The sequence below is a fragment of the Phoxinus phoxinus genome (assembly GCF_949152265.1).
Source record: "Phoxinus phoxinus genome assembly, chromosome: 9".
Classification (NCBI taxonomy): domain Eukaryota; kingdom Metazoa; phylum Chordata; class Actinopteri; order Cypriniformes; family Leuciscidae; genus Phoxinus; species Phoxinus phoxinus.
In genome coordinates this window covers 16,670,554-16,689,245 of record NC_136884.1, presented here as the reverse complement: position 1 = coordinate 16,689,245, position 18,692 = coordinate 16,670,554, and the positions used below count along the sequence as shown (strand labels likewise).

At 39.8% G+C, this 18,692-nt stretch overlaps 1 protein-coding gene across 2 annotated transcripts in view; it reads right to left on the bottom strand.

Annotated features, from left to right (window-relative positions):
- iqsec3a (IQ motif and Sec7 domain ArfGEF 3a) overlaps nt 1-18,692 on the bottom strand; it is a 131,392-nt gene that overhangs the window by 16,734 nt on the left and 95,966 nt on the right. For both annotated transcript variants that reach the window (XM_079622411.1, XM_079622412.1), the window contains exons 6-10: nt 13,230-13,352; nt 11,570-11,736; nt 8,682-8,821; nt 2,887-3,012; nt 285-384 (exon numbers count right to left, since the gene is read on the bottom strand). In XM_079622411.1, coding sequence (XP_079478537.1) covers nt 285-384; nt 2,887-3,012; nt 8,682-8,821; nt 11,570-11,736; nt 13,230-13,352 — 656 coding nt within the window. The remainder of the gene's footprint in view (nt 1-284; nt 385-2,886; nt 3,013-8,681; nt 8,822-11,569; nt 11,737-13,229; nt 13,353-18,692) is intronic.

Here is an 18,692-nt window from a genome sequence, read left to right as displayed (position 1 = left end):
TACTACATCGGAAAAGCCATACATACTGTGTTTTGATGTCATAAAGTATAGTGGGAACCACACGAAAATATGTCTTAATGAATCAGTAATCTGCCCTGTAACCATAATTTATGTGAAAAGGAATACAATTTGTTGTTTTACGGTCGCTAGTGCTAATTTCAGCTGGAAACTGTAGTGAATTTTATGTATAGGTACATTTTTGTAGTTTTGTACAAAAATGTAGGTAGAGGCACGTTTTACCGATGAGCCTGGCTGGATTTACCACATGAGCTGTAGGATCTTACATTCATTCTCAAACAGGTGGAACTGCATGCCCAGTAACCCTGTGGCCTTGCAGAAGGTGTAGGCAGCAGAACTCTTCTTCTTTGGACACAATTTCAATATCTGTGAAGGAAAGAGATAGAGATGTTAATTAGGTTCACTATCGAAAAGAGTTTAAGGCCCCGACATACTTCAAGCGAAATAATAATAATTCGTTACATTTATATAGCGCTTTTCTGGGTACTCAACGCGCTTCACATATGGAAGGGGGGAATCTCCTCAACAGCATCCACCTGGATGATGCGACGGCAGCCATATTGTGCCAGAAATCAAAGAACGAACTGATCTGACGTCATTTCTAACAAAATCAGGCCAAAACTAACTTTGTTTGGAGTTGGTTTTGGGAGTTTCGAAACAGCTTGCCAAAGTGAACTTTCTGGAAAAAGTTCACTCTGACTGGTAAAATTCTTTGGACTGCCATTGGCGATTACATAATAGTTAGGAGGCTCCGCCTTATTTCACGTCGAAATCTTTTCCAGGAAATTTCTCCCGTTGAGCCCGAATAGGTCAGACGTCAGCGAGTGAAAACATTAACACACTGGAGAGCTGCTTTACAGTAGAAAATGAAGTTGTACTTTTGATGAAACGAGACACTGACACTGTTGTTCATATTTTTTTTAAAAAGCTGCTTGATTTTAAGCAATCTATTGTATAAAGTGCTATATTGTATATAAACCTGATGTGACTTTACTAGAGTGCCGAATTGCAGAGCTCCTGCAAACATATCCACATTGCTACGATCAGATGCTTATCTGATGCTTTATTTATTTATTTAAATCTTGCTGTTCTCTCAATTTTGTTGTGTGTTAATTTTGCTATTGAGAGGAAAGCGCACAGCACATATTTGCATATTAATCTAAATGTCGCTTTTCATACCTTTTCATAGTTCCTATAGAACTACTGGCGGAAGTATCCAGATTTTGGCGTGTTCGCACCGCAGGAACTAGGACCGATTTTAGTTCTAGGAACTCCTTTTGGAGGAACTAATTTAGCTCCTACTTCAGATTATTGTCTAACCTAGCACAATTGGAACTACCAGACGTTAGTGTTCGCTGATTGGCTGAACGCACACGAAACACCAGCACCCACATTTAAAGAAAAAGCTGGGTAAACACACAGATTATAGCCTATATATTTCCTCCAGAAACTAACTCTACGAACATGGAAAACAGTTATAGATGTGCCTCTGAAACTTTACGCTAAATAGAAAATCCAACGCAACTTTGATGGGGCCAAGCCAAACATGATTATGTATTTCTGCTCAGCTAGCAACACTGGACATCAACCACACAGCATACGCTAATACCTTTTCATATACAGTCTACTTTCTATGTGTAACCGTTCTATCCAATAATAACGTATTAGACAGGACTGTTAGACCGATCGTAAACTAATGAACACGGAGACTAGACTGTGTACTCAGGTTCTGCCGTTCTCAGTGTCTAGAACTACTCTTTCCTGGAACTACCAGATGCGAAAAGCCCCTTATATGAACTTTATAAGTAATAATAAACAGCCAATATCCTAGTAATATGCAAGTTAATAAACAACTAGATCATAGGGAGAATTGGACCCTAAAATAAAGTGTTACCAAATTAGTTTTGACACATTTTATTTCTACTTCATTACATTAGAATTTTAATTATTCATCATGTTTACTAGCTTAATCCCTGCAATCTATTAAAATCATAGTCCGTGTTAAGATTGTAAGTGTTTGAGTGCATGTGAGAAATAGAAGGCCACACAGATTAGTGTAGTGTTAAGAGTCTACTTACCAGACTCCCCGCTGGTTTACTCACAATACCACAATATTACCACCTATATTTCATTCTGCCACAAATCTACGGGTGGCAGGAGACCCTCTTGAAGGAGAAGAATAATCGCTGAGCCAACTAATATCTCAACTCAATTAATGCCAAAGCTTTTCTGAGCAAAGTTAGAGAAAGCAGTTATGACAATCAATATTGCCACAAAACTTAATAATGTATAGTGGCCTGATATTGACTGGATATTTGGATTTGATATATCTCATTTTATATTTCTCAGTTTTCCATTTCACACGCAATGTGGAGACTGTTTCATTTCTCAAAGGTCATCTGTATTTTTTGAAAAGGCCTGATTTCCCCCAGTTTCACCCATGATTGTAATGGGAAAATGTGTTTTGTGGTTTTCTCTTCCCTTTATTATGGCCAGATTAAAATGAGCTCTTGTAATTATGAGAAGAGTTAAATACATTGCCGTGATAGCCTTTCAGTCAGTCTAATGCCCTCCATTAATTATAACAGACATTTAATCTTTGATTAATTTCAATGGCTGCACTTTGTGGCTTTGACCAAATTATTTGAAGAGTTGTGGGAGAGTTGATGGAAGATCAAGTTGAGTAGCCTACATAGTTGGATATAGAATTCCACTGTAATTTTGCAAATGTAGTAAACCATGAATAACGCATATGGGAAATTTTGTCATCTCTTATTCCTTGTCATTAATAACAGCGATCAAAATCAATAAAGGACCAGAAATGACACAATTACAAATTCTACAAAATGAAATGTGTCTTGAAGTTACCACAAGTAGGTCGTTGAAGAGGAAGACCTCTCTCTGGTGAGCAGCTTGCTTTTGGGCTTTGTTGATGTCGGTCACTTCAAACAGCCGACTGCAGCACACCAGTCTTCTGTGTGGCACTGACAGGACCTGAGAGTGGACACATGTAAAATGACTTCACTAAAAGAAAAGATACACGAGTGAAATGTCTTCATTTGTTTTTTGCTGTTTTCCAATAGCTGTGTTCCAATGATCTTGCTACATGGCAGCACCTAAAGTCTGGAACAAAAAACTAACGAACAATCAAACAAATAAATAAAGTTAATTTTTTTTCATTCGACACCTCAAGTGGGAGGCTTGACTTTCAAGTGGTTAGCATTATGCTAAGCTAACAACAACATAGATTGGTATAATACGCATGCAAGTAAAGAGCAAACATACCCTGGGTAAAATTGTAAAAAAAATAATTAGATATATCATCTAATAAAGGAGAAAAATTTAGTTTTTCTTTCTGGAATAGTTTAACTTTCTGGAATAGCGGGAATATACCAGTGATGCCTTTGTAGGCAAGGTTTTATGAACAGAGTTTGTTATTCTGTGTAAATGTGGACCACGTTAATCATGACTATTATATAAATGTTATTTAGGACCTCCTGGCAAAAACAGTGACATTGCATTTGATGCACTTTCACACCATCGCAAGCAAAAAGAAAAAAGTTCTAGGACAACATCAGAATCAGCAGGTATGCTCCACATTTGCCCTTCTGCAAACTTGGGACATGACCTGCAAAAACCCCAATGGCAGCAAAACCAGAAAAGTCCAACCATGTAGAGGTTGGCAAAAGAAGAGAGAGAAGGTGATGCATAAGATGTGAGGGGAAGAGAGAGACCAGAGAGTGTCAGCTACATCTTTATCAACTCTAGGAAGAAGTAAGGGTACGATTACCGGACATAACTCGATTTCCACGAGTCATTTGGGTCAGTTGAATTCTGCGCAAACTGCGGCAGAAATCAAATTAGCTACGACAATACAATAAAAAAAGCCTAGTGAAGTATAAATGTATGACATAAGAAGATTATCACAAGCTATTCGAGACAGAAATCACACTTGTGAAAACAGGAGATTATTACATTTACCAAATTGTGGGCCGGAAGTTTCATGAAAATGCAAAGGTTTTATATTTCAGACATTGAAATTGTATAGACCTTATTCACAGCAGGGCCATCTTTGATTTTTAACAGGGAATCAAAGCGACAAACAAACCTCTCTTCAGTGGGTTGTACTGTTATTTAATGTGATTTTGGATTGTTTTGCTGCCGAAACACTGGAAAAATATCGTTCCAGGAGATTTCAGTATACAACACTCCAGACAACATGAGCTGTGGAAAATTATAAGTGATCTAGGAGCTTTATACAGCTTTTTACAGCAGATGCCATTTTAAACACGGTAAGTCTATCCCGCACCGCCTCGCTTTCAAAATGTCATGGTGCTACTCTGAATAAGGTCTATTAAGAAGGCTAAAATAATTAATTTTATCACATTTTATGGATACTGATACTTTCACATATATATATACATATATATATATAAAATAAAAGCTGCTGGTGGCAATTTAATTATTCCATAATTCTTGGAGGGCAGCAGGATTAAATCATTCACAATTAATTATTAGTTTGAGCAGTAGTGCTTCTCCATAAGGACGTTAAGCCCAAAATCTCTGCGGCATAAATTGGTTTTTATATAGGGTTAGTTAATTTGCTTATTCTTTAATGAAGAATTGTCGTCATCAATAGACAAAAAAAATTAAAAATTAAAAATTATACTACCAAAAATGAATCTACCACATTTATTCTGATAATCCATTCATGCCTAGGAAATAAAAGTGTCTTATTTAATCAGTTTTTGTTTTCTGTTTGCTTTTCAGTTTAAGGTGAATAAATATGACTACTGGCTATGAGAGAATGAAACATTTTGTAAGCCAGTTTAGAGTTGTGCTGTTGGTGAATGCGAAATGATTTCAATAACTAAAAGTCCTTGATTTCTATGATCGCTAAGTTGCCAAGCACTAGAGAAAGACTGCATTGCAGCAAATGGAGAACATCTTCAATAGCAGAACCCTGAGAGAGACTGACTAGCAACAGAAGATTTCATTCTACATTGCCTTTGCTTAAATACTATAGGAATATGTTTGCCAGACTTAAAAACATATCTAGTAAAAATGTTTCAAATGATCAGTTACCATAAAAATGTATATGATGATGAGCATTAGTGCACGATTTACAATCGATTTTTAAATCAGAGCACAGTTAAAAAGTATTTTACAGTCAACATTTCTCTCAGGCAGTCACCATGTTGAATTTTAGTTATTTATTTTATTACATTTTTGTAGCAATGGCACATATGATGCCTAAAATTGCAGTCCAGGTAGGCTGCTCGTATATTTTGGAAAAACCAATGGTCCAGAACCTATGGTCTTTACAATCTGCTTAGGTTTACAATGCTTTTGGGAAATACAGCCCTGAGCAACAAACCCACATCAGCATCAACATCAGCAGCAAACCCAGTATAGAACTAAACAAAACACACATGTGGTAAACTGTCGTACATGTTAGTGATTCAAAACAAAGAGAAAGATCTACAATTACAGCATTTTAATGTTTTCTGAGAACAAAATCCTCATTCTAGTTGATCACTTAATCTTACTACACACACTGCATTACTGCACCAGTTTCTGGATTAAGGCATTGTCCTCTACCAGACATTATGAGAACAAAACAATAAAGCCATTAAAAGGCTTTTTAATGACAGCGGCAAGTGTGGTCATAAATCTGTGTGGAAAAAAATAGATAATTTGAACAGAGAGATAGAGTGATTTAAATGACCTATAAAGAAATAGCTTTTTTTTATCTTTGAGCCAGTGCTGATGAATAGGGCAGAAGTAATGAGGATGATTATCACGGATGATCTGTTCTTGTGTTTGTTTTGTGTGGGTTTAGCACGTGTTTTGGTTACGTTTCATGTGGTTGAGTTTTTTTTCCATTGTTTATCATTTGACTGATCGCATTGGACACCTGTTGATTGTTTAGTTGATTAGCTTGTTTGGATATTTAAGCCCTGTGTTTCTTTCAGTTCATTGTCTGTTGTTCTGTTCATGTTTTGCCAAGTCTTAGTATCAATCGAATGAAAATCATTTGCCTGTGATTAGAACCAGCTCTTTTATTTCGTTGCATCAGTCGTGAGTGTGACAGAAGAACAGACCCAGCACAATGGATCTAGCGGCAGTAAAGATCCTCCTCCTCTCACGGGGGGCTCTGTCTTTCAAGGATCAAATGTGGAGGTTTATGGGTCTGCAACATCTCATCCACTATGATGACGGCAGCCTCTTTTCTGGACAGGTTTGAATCCGCGGACTAAAGCACGCCTGCCTGGAGACGGCCATGGACTGGGTCCGGTTTCTTTGCGGATTCCCCTTTACCATTGGTGAGATGGAGGAGGATCACAGAGCCACAGTCCACGCCGTACACATCGTGCCTTCAGCCACACCCCCAGCAGAATTCAAGCCTGAGCCCAACACATACATGGCCTGCCACCATGCCAGCGCCACTGCCTGAGCCCATGATCATCCTGGATCATGAGCCCGAAAACATGTCTGACCAGGTCGGTGAGCCAAGGAGGCCATTTCAGAATTATCTACCTGTCCCGTGTTGGCCAAGAGGGCCATTCGTGAAGCATCTGTCTGTCCCGTTTTGACCAAGGATTCCGCTTTATAACTCTACCTGCCCTGTATTGGTCAAAGAGGCTGTTTTGAAATCCCTGCCTGGGCTACCCAGTTCTTTGTCCCTGTCTTTGCTGGCTCCTTCCAGCCCTTCGGCTCCTAAACTGTCTGTATCTAATATCCTGGACCAGCCTGGGGCTTCCAGTTCGCCAGCTATGGCCTGGAGTGTCAACCCTCTGGCTCCGCCTAGAACCTCCAAACCCATCAATTTACCTCGCCCCATCAGCTCCACCGTTGCTCCTCGCCCCCTCGGCTCCACCTTGGTTTCGTCGTCGCCCTTCATCTGCGCCTCGTCCCTCCACCCCTTTGGCTGTGTCAGACTCCTTCTTCCCTCCGGCTTCACCTTAGTCAGCGGACACTTTGGCTCCACCCCGGCCGCTCTTTGCTTCGGCTCCGCCCTGTTCTCAAGATCCTTCGATGTCACCAGGTCTCGCCGGCTCTTCGGCTCCGCCTGGGTCTCCAACACCACCAGTTCAGTCTCAGTCAGTTGACCCTCTGGTCCCGACTGGTACTTCCTCTGAGTGGGCCTGCATCCTGATTCTCCTGCAGGGGGTTACTCCCTGGCTCCTCCCACCTTCGTCTCCGCTCTGGTTACTCCTGCCTACGTCTCTGCCCTAGCTACTCTCGCCATCGTCCCCACCCTGGCTCCTCCCTCCTCTGGGAGGAAAACATCCTTAAACAACATACATTAACTTGAGGGGCAAAGCTGTATAAGATATTAAGAAGTGTTTTCAGAGAATAGTTTATTTTTCTTAACCCTTTGTTTAAGCATAAATCAAACACATTTTAGAACGAAAAAGTAAAAACAGGCAAATAATTTACTCTACAATATCGAAATGTGACCCTGGACTACAAAACCAGTCATAAGTCACACAGGAATATTTGTGGCAATAGCCAACAAAACACTGTATGGGTCAAAATTATAGATTTTTATTTAATGCCAAAAATCATTAGGGTTTAAAGTAAAGATCATGATCCATGAAGATATTTTGTAAATGTCCTACCTTAAATATATCAAAATGTTATTTTTGTGAGTGCAAGCACAATCCCCAACAGAAATGGAAACATATAAAGGTGAATATCTCAGATTTCTCAGGCTATTTCGATTTTTTTGGGGTTTGTGGTCCAGGTTCACAAATATGCTCTAAAATCATAATATATAATTTTCCTTCTCAAGTAAAATTTGCGCAATTACGATGTTTTTCTGCCAAAAGATATTGGTTAATTTTCACATGTTGCATAGTTATAGTGTGGGAAACAGCTTACAGTGAGGGGTGAATGTGAAGTAAGGTAATGAAGAAAAAAAAAGACCTGTGAGGTTATTCAATGCCACAGTTCTTCTGTTGCGGTAATGAGGAATGGCAGCAATGCTACAGGCATGAGCTTCAATGAATCACCAGATGCCCAATGGATTATTATATTAAGCCACTCCATGCATGCAGCATTTAGAGATGGTAGAGGTGAAACAGCAGGACACCTATCGTATTCTAATATGGTCCTAGGGTGGTATACTGTATGCATATCAAAATAATAACTTGTAATATGTACAAGTTATTTGTACCGTCTTGTCCTTCGGATGAGACGTTAAACCGAGGTCCTGACTCTCTGTGGTCATTAAAAATCCCAGGATGTCCTTCGAAAGAGTAGGGGTGTAACCCCGGCATCCTGGCCAAATTTGCCCCTTGGCCTCTGTCTATCATGGCCTCCTAATCATCCCCATATACTGATTGGCTTCATCACTGTCTCCTCTCCACCAGTAAGCTGGTGTGTGGTGGGCGTTCTGGCGCAATATGGCTGCCGTCTCATCATCCAAGTGGATGCTGCACATTGGTGGTGGTTGAGGAGATTCTCCCCTTCTATGTAAAGCGCTTTGAGGTCTCAGATAAAGCGCTATATAAATGTAACAAATTATTATTATTATTATTAATATTCAGTTATGTTGGAGGAGGAATGGTGAAAAAATCAAGTGTCATGTAGAACATATTTGGATGCATTATGATACCGATATTTCCTGCAAAGAAAAGCTCAAACTAAAAACTCACCGTTTTCATTCCCACAATGCTTTGCTCCACCTTGGTGACATAAGTGACGTGATCTTCATTCGATCGCAATTCCCTCAGCTGAATACGCTCATAGATTCCCACTACCATGTCCCGTGGAATATCTGCACCGTCATCAACCCCTAAGTAAAAACACACAAATTATATAAAATATGATTATGTAAAACACAAAAAGTATGGAATAGTATAAATTAACAGAAACAAAAATATTTTTTCCTGCCATTAGGCAACAGCCTTTAACACAAAACAAAATAAACACGTCTTTTTGGCTCATCTAATTGTATTTCTGTGTAATATACCATTTAGACAAACAACAAACAAACAAACAAATAAAATTCCACGGTTCTTTGTTCACAACATTCCTGTGGTGTTTTTCATCGCCTTATCTGCATTATGTGCCACGTGTTCTGTCAACAGAGTTTAAGTTCTATTAAATTAATTTTGTTAATAAGTATTGATTTGTTTACAAGGTTGTTTACAAGGTATTTTGCAAACTGAGTAATGTATTATATGTATTTTCCATTGTATGAATTTGTCTGAAGAGAAAGTATATTATCTAACTACTAGGCTATATCTGCATTATGAACATAATATGCAGCAAAACAGATTTGCCTAATGAAATTATAGTGAGACTTGAGGAGTCACGAAAACATCAGGGGATGTTATGCAAAATCAACTGAGGAGATAGATGAAGTTAAATTCTAAAAAATATATATATTCCCTACGGGAGAGGGGTGAGTGATGTGTGGGATTCTGGGATTGGCAGCAGAGTGGATCTAGTGGTAATCGTTTTTGGAGTTTATAGGGAAAAAAGCAATACAGGGAGACCAAGTGAGATCTGCTAATGTACAGAGATTTTTTGTGTGTCACAGAGTAATGGAAAATTAAAGTCTACACTGTGAGATTAACAGAGCGCTGATGTCACTGGGCGGTTTTCATTAAATTAATGTGCCATAGGGCACTTTCAATAGCATTATATTTTGATGCTTAATTAGGTTTCGCCCACTCAGTTAGTCATGTGAAATGATCCTGACCCAACTTATGATGAAATGAAAGTGTAAGCGTATGTGTGTATATACCAATTGGAAAACAACAATTTGCATTTACAAAAGGAAAGGCAGGAAAAATGCAAAGCATGATAAAAGACACTTGTGGAAAAAGTACACTTTAACATACTTTTAAAAAGAGTACTTATTACTATACTAAGAATATACTAAGTGTCAATGTTATGGTGCAATACAACATGAATGATTCAGAATCACAACATAAATAGTCTTTACTCAAAAAAAGAGGTGCCAGGTGGAGGGCAAAAAACTGGTGATGGAAAGGGAACTGGAGGAGTCTGCAGAAGGGAACGCCAGAGCCAACGGAGGAAGGAGCCAAGATGGAGAACAGATGGACCTCCTTAGCGTAGCCTGGGGGCCGACCGATTGAGGAGGAGCTGGACTGGGTGGAGAGCCCAGTGAAACAAGAGGACGAGGGCCTCGGGCAATAGTGCAGAGCAGGAAGTCCGAGGTGGAGCTGTCAGCTTGAGGGACCGAGGCGGAGACAATGGCCTGGCAGAATTGGGTGACACTGAAGGGAGTGAGGGCAACAGAGGAGCCGGAAGGAAGGTCAAAGGGGTGGATGGCTGAGGCACAGCTGAAGGCTCAAAAGTCTGTGGGAAACCAGGACAATTTACCAATGCAGAGCTGGAGGGATATGGGAGCCCAGTGGAGCCCGGGAGATGGCGGACCATAGTTAAGCTGAGGGAGCGCAGAGCCAAGGCGGAGCAGAAGGGCTGACAGGTCGAGGTGAAGCCTGGGGATCCGCCTCACAGAGCATGCTGGTGGTGAAGGGGCCCGAGGCAGAGCGGGAGAGCTGGAGAGGTGGAGTAATAGCTGTGCAGGTGAAGCTGAGGAGCTGCAAGGCACCAGCAGGGAAGGTGACTCCAGATAAAATTTCTAGGGGACGGTTGAGGAATATTGAGTCCAGGAGCAGGGATAAGGGTGAAGCTGGCTTTGTCTCAATCTACTGGCTATGGCACCGACTCTGGGATGGACCTAACGGTGGCTTCCAGCCTTGGAATGGATGTGGCAAATAACTATAGCTCCGGGATGGATGTGGTGGCTAGCTCTTGCTCTGTTGCTGGAGGTGGCTCAAGCTTGTAGTCCATGGCGGGCACAGTCTCTGGTTCTGTGGCAGGGTCAGGAGTCATCACTGGATCCTTGGGGGGACGTCTTCCAGTAGATCCAGGGCTCTCTAGGCAGGGAAGATGAGGCTACTGGTCTAGAGCAAGCAGGGAGATGGCTGCTGGCGATGGTACAGGCTCTAGAGAGTCCGAGTTGATTCTCTTCCTCGATGACTGCCTCTGTGAGGATCCACACACTCAAAGGGCATAGCTGATGAAGTCAACAAGGGGAAAGTGGTCCTCCTCCACAAGCAGCATTTGGCCTAAGATGTCGTCCATTCAGCTCCAAAAGATGTACTTGAGAGATTCGTCATCCCAGCACGCTTCATGGTACAAGTCCAGGACCTCGTCTGCATATTCCTCCAGAGATCATCCATGTTGCCATGGGCAATCCATTTTACTATATTTGTTGTGAGGGTGGGTTCAACTGTCACTATTATGGTACAATCCAACACAAAAGACTCAGAATGACAAAATAAACAGTCTTCAATCCACAAAACCAAAATACCAAAATACTTAATTGTCAATTGTAATTAATTGAAAATGCATTACAGTCAAATTGCCCTCATTAATATTATAATATCTTCAAGTGCAGTTTTTTAATATACTTTTAAGAATAGACTTTTGAAATCGACTCTTGATCAATTTGATTGAATTTGCTCTTGTTTTAAGAAATCTTCCTTATTTCCTTATGTCTCACCTCTTAGGTTGCGGATGAAGTCTTCCAGCATCATCTTACGGTCAGGTTTGATGTTGGGACTGTACATGTCCGTGTTCAGGAGGATGATGGCAAATGCAAGGATGAAGATTGTGTCAGGATTGTGGAACTGCTGCACCACGTCTGGGTTACACATACAGTAACGCTGACTGAGAACAACAGGAAACAATAAAGAGACAAACAACAACTACTGTAAGTTTATTTATTTTTTACATTTATTTAAAATAGGGTCTATTTTGTAAATAGACCCTTCGGCTGCTTAGCTTTTATAGTCATAAATATTTTGCATCTGTGATTGTCCATGTGTAACAACAGGTTATTGAAAGTGTTGTACTGTGTGTACTAAGTGTTGTAATTGATTTTCCAATGTATTTTAACATGAAAAAAAAAAATCAACTTTGGAAGTAAGTAAAACTCCAAAAAGCCTATGCAAAAAAGAAACAAAATGTAATGAGTTGAGATGTAAGTCCCTACTACCAACAATTGTGGTAGTTAATAGTAGTTAGCAAGTAGTGATACTTTGTGACCTACAGTAATGAGGAATGCCTTTTATTCATAAAAAAGTCGTATTGTTGTTTTCAAATGTTATATTTTACATCCATTTATCCCTTCTTTCATTCTTTTTATAGATTTGGGAAATATCAAAGGCGATGCAGAGACAGCCGGGAACAGGCTGGATTGTGTTATGCAACCACAGTTATTTATAAACCAGTGTCTCGCAGACAGATGCAGACGTGTGCAACACTCTCGCACACACAGCATAAGGATCATCAGCAGACTTGTTATTTCCAGTGCTGAAAACAAAAGCATATTTGGCTATCACCCCAGAAGCGTTGATAGCTGCAACTGCAATATGATTCAAAATCGCAATAAGAGCCTCTGCTGCGTATGAATGGAAAGTAATTGTTCTAGCAAGATGATTATTTGGATTATCAGATCATCATTGTCAAGGAAACCCGCGCTACCATCTGTCTTAAAGGCGAAACGTTCTACACTTGCACAGATTACAAAGTGATATCACATATAGTGTTGTTATTGTTAAACTAACTACAACTAAAACTATTAAAAGTAGTTTTAATTGAAATACAGATGAAATTCAATATATTTCATTAGATTGAGAATAAAATAAAAATAAAGGTTGCCTTGACAACTTACTAAACAAAAACAAAAAAGGTTTAATTTGAGTAATACAATTACTGTACCAAACTAGTCATCTTTAATTTGTTAACTCTAAAAAGCTATTTTGAAACACAGGTTAAGTTAAATACATTTGTAAATTGTAAGTGTTAACCTGAATACTTTCAGCATAATTAGCTAAATGCTATTTAAAACAATATGTTACACTGCATATAAACTTCCCAAAATGTTTCATGTCAACTAATGCTTTCCAATCTAAACAGAAAGTAACTATTGCAGCTTCTGCTTCTACTTTTATGTAACACAGCGCCATGTTCCTTGAAAATGTGATTGATTTATGGACAGCATTCAGCTTGCATTTTTATCCTTTAGTGCTACAGGGATGAAAAAAGTTCATAAGGACGGTTATCCCATCAGCCTCTACTCTTATCTTCCCCTCACACATGAAGGTTGGCTAGAGCGTTTGTGTGTGTGCAAAAGAGTGTAACAGTGTCTGGAGTCTCACCTGAATGCCTCTATCAGTCTCTCCACTTTCTGCGCTTCACCCTGCACACGGATATGAGCCTGAAACTTCCTCAGAGCCTCATCCAACTCCATCCCAGAGAAATCCATCTCATCAACCACACAGCTATCAAAATGAAGGAACAGACAGAATTTGTGAGAGGGAGAGATAGTGTAAGAAAAAAAACAAGGTATTAAGCAGACAGCTTATGGACCCTACAAGGGGTGACTCTACGGTCAACGTTATGAGTGGACTACTTTTATGAGGCTTTTCGGATGCTTTTTTGGGGGGATATTGGTATTATTTCTGTTTCGTACATGTTTGCAATGACATGATGACAGAATGTACATTTTTTGGGTTTAAAATATGCCTTCAATGGCAAAAATGTTTCCGTTCCCAGCCTCAGAAATACAACTGAAGCCTCACTGTGCATTGACTAATTCGCAACCACGGAAATGTTTATTCCATAAAATTTAAGTGGTCTGTACAAAAGCGATAAATAAACGAGAATTATTTTTACTTCCACCCATGTTTGCATGTTTATTATGCTGAGCTGCCAGCTGGACGTTTCAAAAAGAGAAACGGCTGTCGATTTGTACATAGAGCGGGTGCACAGGGAAGCAGGAAGAGAGTAAAACATTTCTACAGGGAAATAAATATCCATGAACAGTAAGACAATCTGTTCACCGTTGCTCTCTCTCTCTCTCTCTCTCTCTCTCTCTCTCTCTCTCTCTCTCTCTCTCTCTCTCTCTCTAATGCTGCTGAAGAATATCCTTTCAAAATGAGAAACAAAGCAGAAATGGAATGGACAATAGTGTATTTACACACACAAAGATCTCATACGTATCTTAAAAGCATAAACATTTTAAACAGTCACATGCCATTATTTACCTTTAAATATACTTGTATTTATAATATAGTCCAAAATAGTATATATGTGTATTAATGCATGTATATGTTCACATGTACATAAAGTCACTTTTTTTCCTCCATTTGTGAAGAAAAAATTATTTTACCCTCAATATGTATAGCCTAAGGTTAAGACCCACAGGAAGTCACTGCAAGTCAGTTCCCTCAGCACCGAACAGATGTAAACAAATGTATGAATGGTTGAATGGATTTTCAGCAGCCATTTTTTCAGTATGAAGAAATATTAAGTAGTATGAAGAACACTCACTCATAAAGCGACAAATATAGAACAAAAAAAGCACAAGCGTTCTCCCTCACAATGTAGCTAAAAAGCATATCTCCGTATCAAACCCACTTTACCAATTTACCAAACACAAATGCAAATCCAAGTCAGACCATGGGTTTGTATCACAGTTATGCTTTTATAAGTTACTTTTTTTTTGTGAACACAATTTCAGAGAATACAAATTAAAAATTATATCTCATGAACAGCAAATACAATTTAAACATCAGACAACATAATTGCTGTTTAACAATAAAATGCAAAAAGGGAGCAAAAAATAACACAGCATTATGTTTTTTTTATTGAGAATCTAAAAGCTTTTCAATTGGTTTCCTTATATTTCTCCTCAGAGAGATGGAAAAACAAAGAACAGGAGAGACAGACTTTAAAGTAACATCCGTCCTGTCTGACCTGTTATCTTTCCACTGATGGGACTCAGATCATAAAAGAATCAGAAAATCTTCCCATCGATTACCTTTATTGAAAAAAAAAGGGTGTTTTGAAATGTGGTTCTTTACTACAGCTAAATATGCTTGTGAGACTAAACCCTATTGGGTTAAACGTATTGTTCCCATAATAGAGACTGTCTCATTCATTGGTTTATTCAAGTGCTTGGTCTCACTTGAGCTTGTGTTGTTGCTCTAGCAGTCCCAAGAGTAGAAATAAAAATGACTGGCAGAAAAACACTGGAAAATCTTCTATAAAAGCTTGTTCACAATGATGCTTTGTATAATAAGGACTGCACTAAACATTAATACTAATTTGATCTTCCCAATCGGTTTTGACGTATTAGAAATAGAAATTGAAACCCGACTCTACTGTTTCTGCATCAAAAGCAGAACACTCATTAAAGCTCATTATCTTTTTTGCTTTTCAGCATGCAGCTTCAGAATGGTCAAAATGTACCCTGATACTGCATTGCAGAAGTATGAATGTAGAGTATGCATAGTAGAGTTTTCGATACAGAAATATTACTATTGTACAGAGCTCAGACATCCATCCATTTTCCAAAATGCCTACTGTACCTATGTCGGGTAGCGGGGATGATGAAGCCTATCCCAGCATCTTAGGCAGAAATCAAGGAAACACTCTGGATGGTGGTGAGTTCATCACAGGGCTAACACATAAATTCATTCAGACCCACAGGCAATGTTTAGTATATCTATCATTCACCTATCCTAAATGCCAAGGAGAGATCCCAAGTTCTTAGCTCAGCCGGGACTAGGGACCTTCTTTCATTAGGCAGTACCCACTGAGCCGTTATTATAAATTGACAGAGAAGTACTGTGGTACTCTTTTGGCCACTTGCTGAACATTGTGGACCATGACTGAAGATGCATTTCTACAGTACGGAGGCCAGCAGGAGGAAAGTTCCTCTGTTCATTAATGTTGGAATTTTGTGAAAGTGAAAATAACATGAACCTGGAGCTGAAGACATCTAAGATGGTCTGCTCTTATCTGGACTGTTTGCATATGAAATTAATGCAAATGTCGCTGATACCGATCAAGTGATGCCCAGAGGTTGTTACAAACTCTAAAGGTCTGTTTTTTTCACCATTTATCACAAGTCTTATCTGCACCATCTCCAGCTCCACATACATCCTCATCACTGCTGTATTTTCAGTCAACACAGTGTTGGAATTATTAGAAACAGCTAAAGACAATTAAAGCTGCACAGACATGTGGCCTACTAGTTGACCGTGTTCCTGGATGACTTAAATAGCAGTTGTACAAGCCTTTTATGGCCTTTCATGTACGGATTTTTCAAAATCACCACACAAATGACGAAGTACAACTTGACATCAACAGGTAAACTCTCTATGGTACGCAATATATCAATCAGGACAAAATATAGCGGGAGTGAATCTAGTTTCCACAGGAAACCCAGTAATCTTTATAAACTGCAACCTATTAGCAAACCAGTTGGTCTAACATAAGTGTTTTCCAACACTGGTCCTAGACCCCCCCAACATTGTTTATGGCTGTGTCCGAAATAGCCCCCTATACCCTTATATAGTGCACTATTTGATGAGATTACCAGTTGTAGTGGTGTCCAAAACCAGAGTGGACAGTATCAAATTCACGAGTGTACAACCAATATATATTCAGCTAGAAAATATCCAGGCACTGTGAGGGTCACATCAAATGATGCCCATGTCTCGGCAGAAGATGGAATCCGCAGCTCTGGCTTCCGGTGCACTCAGTGTCTGAAATTATTTGACTCGTTAGTTTCACTCATAAGTAGACTAATATAGAGAAAAGTGAATGACTGATTCAACTCTTGAGCTAGTTAGTAGAGTTAGTAGATTTCGACTGGGTTTCTTTAAGGAGATGTCACCTCCCCAATCTTCTTCAACGCAGTGATCGACTTGATCATGAGAAAAACATTCAAGGACAAGTGAGGAGTCCAATAAGGCATCGACGGCTACACAACCGACCTGGTACTATTCTTCTCTGAGGATCAGAGACTTGGACCCTTCTGAAGGTAGAAATCAACAAACTCGAGGTCCTTCAAATGCAAATCCTCAGGCACATCTTGGGCATATCTTGGAGTGACCGACTGCTGTTCAATCTACTCTAGCGCCAACGGCCACCAACGTGGAAGGTACACCACTATGCACCGAAGAAGACCTGGGCGAAGCAAGTCAAGACAACCTTAAGAATCGTCTGATAAGGGATACATCCAAAATGTGTACTGTTGGGGGTACTCCAAGATCAAGTTCGGGAAACACTGGTCTAATAGATTATAAACAACTTCCCAAAAATCTTTATTAAGGGGAGACACGGCAGGCAAAAACATTGGGGGGCCATTCACTGGTCAATTTTGAGATTTTGGGCTATTAGTCTTCAATAACATGTCTTCTTGTGACTTGTGGTGAAAAAAAGTCCAAAATACACATTTAGGTCTTTATTTTACTACACTTTGTCTATTTACGTCTGTAGATTTCTCCTAAATTCAACAAAAGTTGGCGTTCTAAATCAACATGCTGCTCTGCGATCGCTGTCTGCACCCTGTCGTCACATTTAGGGCCCTATCTTGCACCCAGCGCAATTGACTTTGAACACCGACGCATGTATCATTCCTATTTTGCACCCGCGCACAGCGGACTTTTCCCTCCACAGACGCACGTCGGTAAATTAGGAAATGAACTTGCGCTCGCGGGGGCGGTTCAGCGCAAAGAGAAGGCGTGTTCCGGCGCAAAACTTCAATGGTGCTATTTTCCAGTTTTAGAAAGCAATTGCGCCATTGACCAAGAAAAAAACAGTCTAAAGACAGTGGCGCGTTGCGCGTTAGTGATGTGGTATTTTAAGGGCGCGTGCTTGGCCATAATGTTAACCCGCATCCACTTTGATTCTCTAATATAAACAGATGCAGCAGTTTTCATTTTTGCAAATCATACATTATTACAAGGAAAAATATTAACACACGAGGGAAATCATTGGTATGTCCGTGAAGATGTGAAAAAGATCTATCTAGATAAAAAAAAAAAAAAAAAATCTAGATTAGGCTACACATTTACCCAAATTATACGCCTGTTTAACCGAAGCTAATTTGGGTGGGTTTCTCCCATCATCCCCAATGTCACTTCTCTGTGTTTTACGGCCCTGACGAGAACGTCGGTTTCCTCGGCTGTGAACCGCTCCTGCGTGCGCAGGCAAATCCGCCGTTATAATAGCAATCCGCCATGGAACAAGCGCGCCTGCTCTTAAAGGGAATGTGAGAGGACGCTCTGATTGGTTTATTTCACGTTACGCCCAAACCACACCTATGAATAATGAAGCTACTTCAGACCAACCCCTTTTAGATTTGCGTCGGGCGCAAGAGTCATTTATCCGCCGGGAAAATAGCAACAGCGCCGGGATCCGCCCACAAAGTTACTTGCGCTTTGCACTTTGACACTTGCGTTTCAGATCGTTAAAATAGGGCCCATACTGTTGGAAAGCTCTCTCTCCCTCCTGTACAATGTTGTCGGATCCAACTATGGTAATTTCCTTTTTTTTTATCAGCAACCAATCGTAAAAGTACAATGGGGCATTTAACTCTAAAAGCGAAATCTCATTGGCTGATGGCAATCTTTAAAGGCCATTTTCTCAAAATGTTTTTTTTCTCATACTCTGAGCCAGAAATCTCCACTTCAGCAGCACTTACATACACCAAACTGTCCAGTTGTGTTCCTATCTATATTCTTAAGGTTTTTGCAGAGGGGTTTATTCATATATCATTCAGATTCTGATTTATACAACATTTTATACCTAAAAATGGGGCGATTTTT